Source organism: Papaver somniferum, unplaced genomic scaffold, assembly GCF_003573695.1.
Source record: "Papaver somniferum cultivar HN1 unplaced genomic scaffold, ASM357369v1 unplaced-scaffold_117, whole genome shotgun sequence".
Classification (NCBI taxonomy): domain Eukaryota; kingdom Viridiplantae; phylum Streptophyta; class Magnoliopsida; order Ranunculales; family Papaveraceae; genus Papaver; species Papaver somniferum.
In genome coordinates this window covers 9,941,996-9,955,646 of record NW_020620714.1, presented here as the reverse complement: position 1 = coordinate 9,955,646, position 13,651 = coordinate 9,941,996, and the positions used below count along the sequence as shown (strand labels likewise).

The window sequence follows — 13,651 nt, the reverse complement described above, 5'->3', positions numbered from 1 at the left end:
AGCATCACGCAGGTTGTCACGCGTCCATAGCAGCGTACCATTAAACAGACAACGGTCATGATTGTACTTATTTTGCATATCAACCATCAGTGTTCGCTTTTCACGCCACTCAGCTGTTAAGGCGTTGTGCTCATCAGCACGAGCATTCCACTTTACGGCTTCGCTTTTCAACTTACCCACCAACTCTGCAATACGGGATTTCTGTCGTTCCCTTTCTTTCCGAAGCCATATCAGCTCGGGGACTCCACCCACTGAAGATAGGGTGGGGAGACTCAGACAGAACACCAAAATACAGATAGGGAATCACGAGGAGTGAAAGATCCGTAAAATACGAACCTGTGAAGGACGAGACATTTCTACGAGTCTGCTCCAATTCGTTGCGGACTATAGCAAGTTTGAACGAAGACTCTCCTCAGCGTTACCCAGCTGTTCTTTTCCTTCAGACGGCCCCTCAGTTCATTTATTTCCACTTCAGCCGCAGACAGTTCCTCTTCTCTATGACGAAGCTTGGCCTCCAACTTTAAAGACTTTGCTTTGAAGAATTGGTATAGAACATGGTTACAATGTTCGCTCCTCATCATATGTCACAAACAACAAACATTATTATACCAAAGGGATCAGATATCACGAAGAATACAATGTTCGGATATCATGAGAAAAAAAAGTACAAGGATTACCTCTAAGACACGCTGCTGGGGAAAACCGTATTGGTACCCATCAGCTATGGCCATCATATCAGCAAAGAGGAGGGTCAACCACTAGGTTAGCTTCCGAAGCTCTCAGATTCTTCTCCCACATCTCAGCAACGGGCTTCAGAAGACAATTGCATCATCCGACGAGTATAAGCGTCGGAATTCTTCTCACCAGTGACCACTGGGGCAGGGTTAGGGACGAACATCAGGTTTTCTTCTTAAGCCAAGCCAAAATGGCATCTTCACCTTCAGGCATTAGCGAGTAAGGGAAATCCTCTGAAGGAGACTCAACCGCAGACTTCCCCTTGGCGGTTATCTCCTCACCCGCGAAGTCTCGACATTACCACCCTCAGCATGACCACCTGCGTTCTCAGCTGCTGGTCAGTGGTACCTTCTTTGCCAAGATTCCCAAGCACATCCCAATCATCATTTGGGGAAAGCAATGAGAAGTCTTCGGCAAGACCCATGGCAGCATTCACATCAAAGGATTCCCCCGCGGAATATATCCTACCGAAAGAAAATTCAGGGGAAATAACGGGCAGAGTACCCACACCAACAATATCATCGCCAACAGGGGCAGATCCACCCCCGCCAGTACCACCAACGGTAATATTACCCTCAGACTCACCATCACCACCCGCGACAACTTCTTCTTCACCATTACCACCTTCGTCATCAGGGTGAGAAGTGTCGGTACGCTCTTCTCCATCGGACATTTCTTCATCCTCACCATACCTTCGTTTACGGGACTCGTAACCTCCTCATAAACCTCAGCCTCACCTAACCGTAACACAGTAGAAGATTGTTTGGGTCCAAGTTTCTTCTTCTTCGACACCTACAAACCAGTATACATCCCACAAAGGCTCATTTTTTCCCTCACTTCAAAAATGAAAATTATTTCAAGCAAGGAAAAAGGGGCAAATAGAATAGAGAATATAAGAAGAAACTATACCTTGGCAGCAGCAGCACCTTCGTTGGATGGGTAGCACCAGAACCCTCCTCCTCATCTCCATCAACGACATCAAGAGCATAAGGAAAATTCATGCCCGCGAAATTCGGACGCCAAGGACAGAAATCTCCATAACGAGCAGGAGGAGTTTCACGAGGCTTGCTATTTTCAGAAGGACGCCAACCGCGTGGACCCGGAATCCATCCATAAGCCCAAGGACCAACTACCTCAATAACAGTAGCATGCCATTCATAATCATGGTCACGCTTAATCCTTTCACGAGCAGGAAAGAGTTTCCGTTTAGCAGATCCCTCAGTACCAGGAACATACTTCAGCTTGGCATCACTCACCTCACTCAAAAGACGAATTTCACCACGGGGAGCAGCATATTACGAAGACTAACACTCCACGGCTTACGGTTTCTGCTGTTGACATAATCCCCAAAAGAACTGTTAAAATTCTGAGGAGTGTACCACTCTCTCTCAGCAGGATTTGGAACATAGCAGGTCATCATAGTCTCTCCCTTGCTTCGCAGGTAACATTCCTTCAGTGAACGAAGATAATTCCCAGATAGTTGTGACACGGAACGATTATGAGTGTTCGTGGAAGAGCCTTCGCGACTAGCCAACACGTCATAATAAAAGGAGTCACCCGACTTATATAGGGGCAACATGAGACCCGCCTCGAAGGCTCCAACCGTAGTCAACAGATGAAACTCGTCAAACTGATACTTAGCAAGGAGCTCGTAAGTGATATCATCGTCAGGGGCATAGAAGCGAACCTCAAAAGCTTGAAGTTCATGTTTTTCCTTGAACATCTCAAGATCAATATGCTTGAAAGTGACCTTCTTCTTACCAACTGAAATTGCGTATCACGGGGACAGTTTCTTCTTCGTCTGCGGAATCAGAAGTAGGACTCAATTCCGAAGCTTTCCTTTTAGAAGGAAGATTTTTAGACGGATCATCCTCTCGACATAGTACCCTTGGAGTACTTCCCTTTGAAAGAAACCGGGAGGAGGCGGCAAAGATTTCTGCGGAGGCACTGAAGGAGGAGCCATTGAACGAAGGGGCGGAACATCCACTATTTGTACGAGGAGGAGGAGCCCGCGTACTCCTAGAGTCATCACGAGGAGGAGCCTGCGTACTCCTAGAATCTTCACGAGGACGAGAAGGGGCACGGTTAACAGCATACCTAGATCCAGAAGGACCCTTCGGCACATCCCCTTTCTTAGTAGGCACAACCTTCGCACCGGAGGAAGATGAAACCCTATGACCCCGAGGATCCGATTGCGAAGACTTGTAAGGACCTTCCCCAAGTGGAGATCTGTCAGAATCTCGACGCGGAGGGGATCTTGGCGGACTAGACGGCGGGGTTTGGTAAGGAGCCCGCGGACGATCAGACATATCTACAAGGAAACACAAAATCAGTTTAGAGAAGAATACGAGGAGATCACTAAAGATCAAAAAACCCATAATTGATGGTTCATCCGGATAAACATTAAAAACCCTAAGAACTAAAAAATACTCCATCCAACTCCAGAGATAATACTTAGATACGGACTCACAGACGTTGTAACAAAGAACAGGGGCAAGCATATATGCTTCGACATGTATGTTCTTCATCACAAAACCAAGAATACAGCAGCATGAAACAAACGGGTAGATACATAGATAAATCAATGATGAACAACTAATGAAAACCCCCATACCTGTATAGAAGAGGACGACGAGCACCAACCACAGTCGAAGAAAGGAGGATCAGAGATATCAAAAGATAAAGGGGCAAAAACAATCGAGAGCGAAAGAAACAGAAAATTGAATTCTGTTATCTTCCTCACAAGAATGATGATCATAAATGACTAAAGAACAAGAATATAAAACAAGAAGAGGATGAACACTGACAAGAAGAGGATAAAAGTTTTTTTTTCACATTCTCTTTCCTATTTATGAAGCTAGAGAAGACAATAACTGCTCCTCGTACCAAGGAGCAGTTACGGGGAAAGTTAATGCAAAGTGGGAAACGTGTAGGACGACCTTTCTTCTTCAAAATTGCAAAATACGCCCAAGTCAGAAGAAGAGGGGCAAATTGTATATACACCTTTCATCATCCACCACGTGTACAGAAAGAGACACGTGGAAGGCATGCAAAACATGATAGCAAGCATCTCATCAGAAGATGCCACCGGTCAGCAGATCTGACGGTCAGGGACAAAGGATCACAGAGGTATGATGGCTCAGAGGAGCACCAGATAATACCCCTTGGGTGTTATCACACCGAATCCCGAGGAAGATCCCAGATCAACGGCCGAGAGGAAGTTTGGCTGACACATATGTGACCAGACAAAGAGACACTTGTCTGACACGAGCAGACACCCATCTACCCGCATTAAATACCACAGAGATATACACGTGTCAATCGGCTCGTGTAAGAGGCGAGGATAATCCTTCGTATTCAAGATCAGTTCGCAGCATATGCCGAAGACCTCTGCGTAATAGGCACAAAGCACGAGAAGATAAGATTACAACGGCGCCTCAGAAATGGGACCCACGTTCCAACCCTATAAATACCCCTCTCCACTAAGAGAGAAAGGGTCGACCAAGTTAGAGCAATTATAGGAGAGAGAAATAGGAAGAGTAAGTAATTCCCCTACTTCCGCAGACCTATGTATACTCTAAAGTCATTCGACTATCTTTGTAACCATTCAATACATAGTGAAACACCAGCCCCGTGGATGTAGGCCTTAGTGCCGAACCACGTAAATCCGTCTTATTTACATTTCAGCACCTTACATTCAGCGTTAAACTTCATATGCTTTACATTTATACTTGATTCTTGGTTTATTCCTTTATACGAACATTATTTATGATAATATTCGACTAGACAATGACAAGCCCGAAGGCTTCGAGTCGATGAATCGATATAATCATCCCCTTTACGCATACGACGTACAATTCTAGAATTAGAATATGTGCGAGAATTGTTTGTGAACACGTGGATGGCTTCGTGATTTATGTGTTCACAAAGAAGACGATATGTGATTTTAGGTATGAAAAACTCTTAATTTTTAAAATAAAAATGATGATTATGATTTCTCACATCCTCTACCAGAGCCTCTGAAACTAGAGGATAACTTAGAAGATGTGTTAGAGCATCTCCAATGGGATGGAGTTGTCTTCCTCTTTTTAAGGCCACAACAGATTTTTCTTTATTTTGGTAAAAAATTCTCTCCAACGGCAATGTAAGGGGAGACTGTGAGGGTGACGTGGTTGACGGTTTTTATAATATCCTCTACTTCATCCTCTTGTTTCAGAGGTTTGTTTAGAGGATGTGATGAGTGTCATGTCAACAATTTTTCTTAATTAGTTATTTTGTAGAAATGTAAGCCAACCAAATTTGTACACGTACATAGAGGTTTTAGTTTAAACCCCTACGGTTGGAGATGATTTTGTGCATCTTCTTTGATTTAAGGAATTTTTGTTTTCACATTGCATTAAAACACCTTCCATGTAGGATCCACACCACGTTCCGGTTGGAGATGCTCTTAGTAACTAACTTGCCACCTAATCCTCATGATGAAGATCACGTCTCCGTTGAAAAATGTTTCAGGAGGGAAATGTGAAAAATCTGAGGTGGCCTATAGGAGGTTTTTGTAGTCCCGTTGGAGATGCTCTGATGCTTATTTTCAGAAGCCGTAAAAAAAGGAGCATAACATCCTCCTGTTGGAGATGCTCTAACGGCAACAGATTTACAATCTCTTTGAAACTCTCTAAAATTCTCAATACACCGCTATAAGTTCTCAAAACACTTTATACTCCGCAGCACAATACAAAAGAAAGAAAAAGAAAAAAAAAAAGAACTGAAAGAAAAACAAAACAAAGCAGTTACAGATTTATTGGTCGTTTTATTGGGGACGGTAATGATCCCCAAAATCGTGAGGATGTAACGTCAAAAAGAAAACAAAAAGCTAATCAACGTCAGAAATAGCCAATTATTCTCGGAACCAAACAATGTATAACACTTTCATCGGCCGAGGATTAACATATCGTTTTAGGGTCGTCCAAAACGACGATAGCCTTTGAGAAGCTTTCCGTTGGGCTTCCATTTCATATTACCGTACACTGTGTATATCCATGTGCACTTCTAATAGCATCTTCTACAATGATTAGGGACATATAATTGCTCAAGGCTTTGTACAATCTTATACTCCAACCGTGAGTATTAACAAACTAGTGGCATGTCCCTATAACTTTGACAGCATTAACAACCGCCATCATTGGAGAATAAAGCCACATGGTAACTCCCATTACATGCTCTCTTCTTGTCACATGCACATGGAAATATATCCATTAACGTGAACAATCACGACTTATTGTACAAATTCCCCTAGTCAGGGGTTAGGGCTTATAGGATAGTGACACATAAACACTATTAGATACCTCATCATTTGAACTTACAATTATTTGTGTCCAATGATATAAGCTCGAAGTAAGCCACTTATCCCGCCAATGATCACTCCTTCACTACTTTCTTCCATGTGCATGTTCTCCCTTCTTCACACTTACCGTGTCATTAAATTTTGTTTCAACGTACTTTGATTCCTTGATCAGTTTTCTTGGTTAGATCATTATCAAACTCTAATCAACTATAAATACTTCCAACGGTCTTTAACATGCATTCATCGACCAGTTTTGTATTCTCTCTATTTCTCTCTACAATGGCTAATCTAAATATCATCTCATTTTCTCTAAAACTCGTACTTCTCTTCATCATATTCCCATTATCAACAAATGCAGCTACTTTTAGTGTTTTAAGATATGGAGCAAAACCGAACGGTAGAACCGATTCGACGAAAGCTTTTTCACGAGCATGGTCTTTAGCTTGCCAGTCTAGAAAACCGGCGACAATGTGGATACCAAAAGGATCTTATTTGGTAAAGAAAGTAACTTTTAATGGTCCGTGTAGAAGTAAAAGAGTCACAGTACAATTTGATGGTAAAATTGTGGCACCTCCTAAGAACATTTGGGTCATTGGGAGTTCCCGGAATTGGATTTTGTTCCATGGTATCAATGGGTTAACGATCAATGGCGGGGTGATAGATGCTCGTGGATCTCAGTATTGGAATTGTAGGAGATCTGGTGGAAGATGCCCACAAGGTGCAGTGGTATGTATAATATTTCAAATTGATCTACATTGTAAGTTTTTTTTTTTATATAAAAAGAGAAGATAGATTACTTCCTTGAACAAATCATACAGATGTTTTGTGCCTCCCACAATATTGTAAGTTGAGTACAATATTCTAGCTAATTCGGTGCAATAGTACAAAAACTTTGAATTTGAAATTTTCATGTGTCCATACGCAGTCACTGTCGATAGACAATGTGAAAAACGGTGTAATCAGCGGTTTAACATCAATCAACAGCCAACAATCTCATATATCTATCAATGGCTGCAACAAAATGCTGATTCAACGAGTCACTATTATTGCACCCCGCCAAAGCCCTAACACAGACGGAATAGACCTACAGGCGTCAACAAGTGTGACGATCATTGATTCTACCATTGGAACAGGGGATGATTGTATTGCAATTGGTCCGGGGACTAAAAAGCTACTGGTTCAACGCGTAAAATGTGGTCCTGGACATGGAATTAGGTTCGTTAAACCTCAAACTTAGTAATCAAATACACTATATATGCTTCACTCATCTAATTGAACACAAGATTTTAGCTAGTTAAATGCTTGCTTGAACAAATCTGCAGTATTGGAAGTTTAGCTAGAAGTCAGAATGAAGCAGGAGTACAAGGAATTGTGGTGAAGGATGTAACATTTGACGGATCAGACAACGGCGTACGGATTAAAACATGGGCTAGACCAAGCAACGGTTTCGTAAAAAACGTTCTTTATCAGAATATCGTTATGAAAAGCGTTCGACATCCTATTATTATTGATCAGACATATTGCCCTGGTGACATCGGCTGCCCCAACCAGGTAAAACTCGATGACCTTAACCAAATATTTTGTGCATCATTTCTTAAATTCGTTTGATTTGAAAAAATTCACATCAACATGCATGTAATGTAACAATTTCTTTTCTGTTCTGATTTTTGTTTAAAAATTAGAACTCTGGAATCAAGATCAGTGGGGTGACATACTTAAATGTCCATGGAACGTCGAGATCACCAATTGCCGTGAGCTTACATTGTAGTCGCACTACCCCATGTACAGGGATCAAATTATACAACGTTAAGCTGAGTTATTCAAAAAAACCTGCCAAGTCTTTTTGTTACAGTGCCGCCGGTACATCTCGAGGACAAGTCCTGCCAGGAAGCTGTTTCTAGTCTAGTAATTGAAGTTCAATTGACGGGAGTTTTTTCCCCCTCTCATTTTCCCCCTAATTATGTTGTAATTATATATGACGAGTTCACCACTAGCATAACGCGAGTATGAGTTAGCAAAAGAAACTTGTCTGCAGTACTATTTACCATTCTTGATCAGAATTAAGGGCAAGGTCCTAAAAAATTCTTCATCACCTCACAATGTTGCATATATATTTTTTTTTTTTTGCAACAGAGAAAGCTTGTCATTGTATTTCTGTACCTATATATTAATCAAAACCGTAGTTGCAGTAAACCAATATTTGATCGCCGGTATTTTCCTATGCAAAAATGTAAACATTGTTACCCACTGATTTGACTGGTGACATATCTCATTACCTTATGCAATCAATAACTGGCAGATCGACTCAAAAACAAAAAGAAATAACAATATTAGACACTGATCAAAAAGTTTTAAAATATTAAACACTGATCGAAGAATAGGGAAAATATATTATCTTTAATTCTTTGATACCTCTTTGTCTACGAAGTAGAATATGAACATAAATATATACGAAATCCTATGTGAATGTGATTCGATCTCTGGAGACCAATGACAAGTTTCAAATTTGAATTTCAAACAAATCGGAGCAAATGGTGTGATTTTTATCTTGAATCGTGTCCGACTGTCTGGTACCTTCATTTTTGTATGACCATGTGCACGACATCTTCTGAGTACTTGTTTGTTTCGTCATTGGTGATGAATTTCGTTGAAAGAACAGACAAAATAATAAATTAAACAAAAGAATCACCATGCCAGAGCAAATCCCCTCCCTTCTGCAACCTCTGAACCAACGGTAAATCGAGATTCCCTTAAGAACTATATCTGACAACAAAATAACAGAAACAAACTAATAAAGACAGTTATCCCTGAAAAAGTATCTCACCCTCTATCACGAAGTGAAGGAGAATCATTTTAAGCCTGCCTTAAGAAATTCAAAACTCGGTGAGCGTACGTCTGAACGTGTTAGCAACCTTCAGTAGAAAGATAATTAAATGGGTTGAAGTGACTTGGATTGCACTTGGGAAGCATTGATACAGACACAAGACGTGGACTTGTCTCTGCGTGGACATGAAGACTCCGCCAAGCGCGACCATCTTGTTAATCTTTCTTGACGAACCATAACAGGTAGACGAGGTTTGGATCTAGGTGAGGTATAAACACCCAACTTTACATCTCTACAAGCCACTCTACGTATTAGCCTAGATAGGCATGTTGTATCAAATTGTTTTTAACAAAAGATCGTACCTACAATGGCTAGCTCCATGATGTTTGCTTGAATGAAGGCTTTCATCCCGCCTAATATTACTCCCCTTAATTCCTCCATGTGCTGCTATACGGCTTCACATTCTCACTTCCGTACGACTTTTTGGTTCATGAACCTAAGTATGTACCGAGAATAACTGTATTATTATAAATACTTCCACCCGCCTATCACATACATTCAATCAACCTCTCTCTTTTCTGATTTCACACTCTCTAGCTAGCGTGACCAAAAAAAAATGGCTAACGTAATCGTCTTATTCTCTCTTCTCTTTATCGTTGCATTTCCACTATCAACAAATGCAGCAACTTATAATGTTCTAAGATATGGAGCAAAACCAAACGGGAGAACAGATTCGACAAGATCTTTCCTGCGAGCATGGTCTTTGGCGTGTAAATCTAAGAAACCAGCGACAATGTGGGTACCCCGAGGTACTTATTTGGTTAAAACAATAGTTTTTGGCGGTCCATGTAGAAGTAAAAGAGTCACTGTTCAAATTGATGGCAAAATTCAGGCGCCTCCTGGCAAGAATTATAGGATTATTGGGAAGGATCGGAATTGGATTTTGTTCACTGGTATCAATGGTTTGACTATCAATGGTGGTATTATAGATGGGCGTGGATCCAGTTTTTGGAATTGCAGGCGGTACGGTGGAAATTGCCCAGAGGGTGCAATTGTACGTATATCTTCTTCTTAACTTTAGCTAGAATCTTTCCCAACTTAATATATAACCTGACATGAATTTCTGTAATGCATTACGCAGTCGCTATCTTAAACAATGTGAGGAACGGCATAATTAGTGGATTGAAATCAATTGACAGCCAATTTTCTCATATGGCTATCAATGGTTGCAAGAATATAATGGTTCGAAGGGTGACTATTCTTGCACCAGATCAAAGTCCTAATACGGATGGCATCGACATACAATCATCCTCTGGCGTTTCATCGATTCAAGCATCAAAACTGGTGATGATTGTATTGCTATTGGTCCTGGAACCAAAAAACTATTGGTTCAACGCGTAGGATGTGGACCTGGACACGGTATAAGGTACGAATTATTAGAAAAATTTTGCATTAAACCAAGAATTTGTTTAATTATATTTTTTAATTATGTTCATAAATGTGCAGCATTGGAAGTCTAGCAAGAAGTCGGAACGAAGAAGGGGTTCAAGGAATCGTAGTAAAGGATGTAACGTTCACTGGATCAGACAATGGTTTAAGGATTAAAACTTGGCCGAGACCAAGTAATGGTTTTGTAAAAAATGTTCTTTATCAGAACATTGTTATGAAAAATGTTCGAAATCCTATCATTATTGATCAGGTATATTGTCCCGGTGGTAACTCAAGGTGTGCTAGGCAGGTAAGGTGTGATCAAAGTTCTCCAATTATAATATTTCATCAAGTAGCTTATGATTTTTATTCTGATTTTTTTTAGTTTTTGTTCAAATATTAGCATTCTGGAATCAAGATCAGTGGCGTAACGTATCTAAATGTCCGTGGAACATCGGCAACACCAATTGCCGTTAATCTACATTGCAGTGCTACTAACCCGTGTAATGGGATCAAATTATACCATGTAAGGCTCACATATTGGAAGAAACCGGCTACGTCATTTTGCTACAGCGCTGTCGGAATATCAAAAGGAAAATCTCTTCCGGGAAATTGTTTTTAGTAAAGTTGGTTTTCCTTTTCCCATAATTTCTTTGTTACAGTGGTGTGTTATTATACATAGGATGAGCTGACCTGCTAGCATATCGTGCGAGTACGAGTTAGCAAAAGAAACTTGTCATTTAATTGTAATTAGCTTTTCATATCTTAAATATAAATTGAGAACAAGGTCCTCAAAATTGAATTCAAGAATCAAAAGGTCCTCAAAATGTTTCATCTTTCTGTCGATATAAGGTTCACGATATAGTTGTTTATGTAGTGATTTTTGTTGATGCTTGACGTAGAAGTGCTTCTGGGTCTCTGAAAGCGGAAATCAACCTCAGAAATTACAAACAAAAAGATAATACTTTCGGAAAATATAACTTTTTTATTTAAGTCACTCTTGAATTTGTTCTCAACCTAATTTATGACAGTCTTGTTTATGGAAATCAAAAAGTTATTTCTTAGGATGCTCCTGTATATACCCCATATATTACTAATGGTACTCTTTTTATCCGTGTACCCATTGTATGGATCATCCTACCCCATCAAAGATATCACTTTTGCATACCCCGTTAAACCACCATAATCAACTCTTTCCTCCGAAACAATCAGATCATCATTGTTAGCTCTTCTTAAAACCACCATAATAAATTCTCCGATTAAGTATCTTCTAACCTCAACATGATTTTAGGAAACATTAGGCAAATTTTCAAATTCAAATGCCAAACCCCTAAATTAATTATATCCATACCATTAGTAGACCTGATATTAATTCTTTCTGGTAGAGATTAGAGATTTTATGATGAGAAAAAAAAAGGGTTAGTTTGCATCGGGCAACTAAGATGATCATAAACATAAATCAGATATGTAACTACTAACAGATTGTTTATTAGAGCACCACTGAAATCAGCAATCAGTGTTCATAGCAATTTAAGGTTTAATATCTCAATAAAAATTTATTGGGTGATTTGGGTTTTCTCTGTGTGGTTTTTGAAAATAAAAATATTTGTGTTTGTTTTGCGTTTTTGATGCTGCTGTAGAAGGAGGAGAAGACTGGTGTAATGGAGGCGGTTATGCCTAAGGCTCTTGGAGAAGATCTAATTATTATTATTTTTAATCATGCTTGTTCCTTATGCCAATTTATCGTATTCGCAATCACGTTGTCAGTGCCCAAATCGCTTTTAGAACAAACATGATTGTGATTCTTTTTTTCTTTTTTTTTTTGCAATTATACACAGGCATTTTCGTACAGGTTTAAAGAGAACAGGGGCATCGATAACAAAAATTCTTTAATAGTTGGACGATTTTCATGCTAACTAAATGATAACCAACAAAACTAACTAATAAGGTATCGTTAGTAATATATTGGGGTATATAAAGGAACACCCATTTCTTAAGGGTATGTGTACACCGTATTATATTAGTGGACATAGGGAAAATGCATGAAGGGGCAAAAAGGTCACTGGGTGATGGCCCTTGTTTTCTCCCGCTCCTTGCCACCTGCCTACTGCCATCCGGTCACATGACTTTATGGTTGCTCGAGCCTCTAGTGGTACATTTTTACTTTCTTTTCTCTTTTTTCTTCTTGTAAATACAGCTTCCTATATTTCACGTGAAACGCGGAAAAGAAACATGCATAATAAATTTCTTGCTCTAGCCTCTAGGGGCACACAGATGAGAATCTTACCAAATCCCTGATTACTTATCAAACGCGCTTATCGTTTGAAAAGCCATGTGGAAACCTTAAAAGTTATAATCAAGTTGACTTATCTTACAGTGCAACATAGTTCTGCAACCTACATGCATAGGAACAACTGGGAGGCGTAGAAATCGGAGATGTATTTGCTTTGCTTATACGTAACTGATAAGCATGGAAAATAGAAATGTAACATCGGTTTATGCTGCTTTTTTCACAGTCTATTAATAGTTGGTCGAAAAATAATTGAGGTAAATCACCAAGGGTTTTCAAACCGGCCGGCGGTACTATTGCAAGTTTCAATGTCCAATGACTATTTCATTGGGTCATGTACCGAAAAATCATTTTCACCGTATGGCAGACCCGACGGGGCTTAAAGAACTGGTTGCATAATGTTACGTAGAACAAAGGCTTTTACCCCGCCTGATATGTATATACTACTCCCAATTTACCTTTCTTCATGTGTCATGTGGTATGCATGCAACACTGATTTGGATCTGGTGGGAGTCGTGGGACAAATGGAATGGTGGTGAACAATGGTAACTGGGATGTGCTAATATATGTCAAGAAGTTGGACCCTAGCAGAAATTGAAGAAGTGACTGAGTTTTCGCAAGTATAGGTCAACCACCTATACTAACAACTGATGAACAACATGAGTTAAAAATTAATACACCTAATGGTTTTAGCACACTACAGTTGGCAAGTACACAGCAGACCAACATACAACCACCAGAGGTCCCCTATAGCTTTTTATGGGTACGAAAATGTCCCTCCTAAAGTGCAATTTTTCATCTGGTTTGCTGCACAAAATGCTATACAAATTACAATCAATAATATTTTAAGAAGAGGGTGTGTATCATCTCTAACACTATGTGCTCATTATGCAATCCAGAACATGGGATTGTAAGTCACTTATTACTACATATATATATATATTATTGCAAATATGTTTATAAAATTTGGAACTACTTCTATGATGGGTACAATGTAAAACGGGCTCAAGCAAGGAATTTGGGAGAATACAAG

At 39.8% G+C, this 13,651-nt stretch overlaps 1 protein-coding gene and 1 pseudogene across 1 annotated transcript; both read left to right on the top strand.

Moving 5' to 3' along the window:
- The first annotated feature begins 6,333 nt into the window (after positions 1–6,333).
- LOC113329433 (polygalacturonase-like) lies at positions 6,334–8,202 on the top strand. The gene is made up of 4 exons (XM_026576305.1): positions 6,334–6,802; positions 7,002–7,291; positions 7,399–7,627; positions 7,759–8,202. Exons 1-4 carry the CDS (start codon positions 6,356–6,358, stop codon positions 7,975–7,977), a joined length of 1,185 nt encoding a protein of 394 aa, XP_026432090.1. The 5' UTR covers positions 6,334–6,355; the 3' UTR covers positions 7,978–8,202.
- A 1,301-nt stretch (positions 8,203–9,503) lies between these two features.
- LOC113329828 lies at positions 9,504–10,950 on the top strand (annotated as a pseudogene).
- The last annotated feature ends 2,701 nt before the right edge of the window (positions 10,951–13,651 follow it).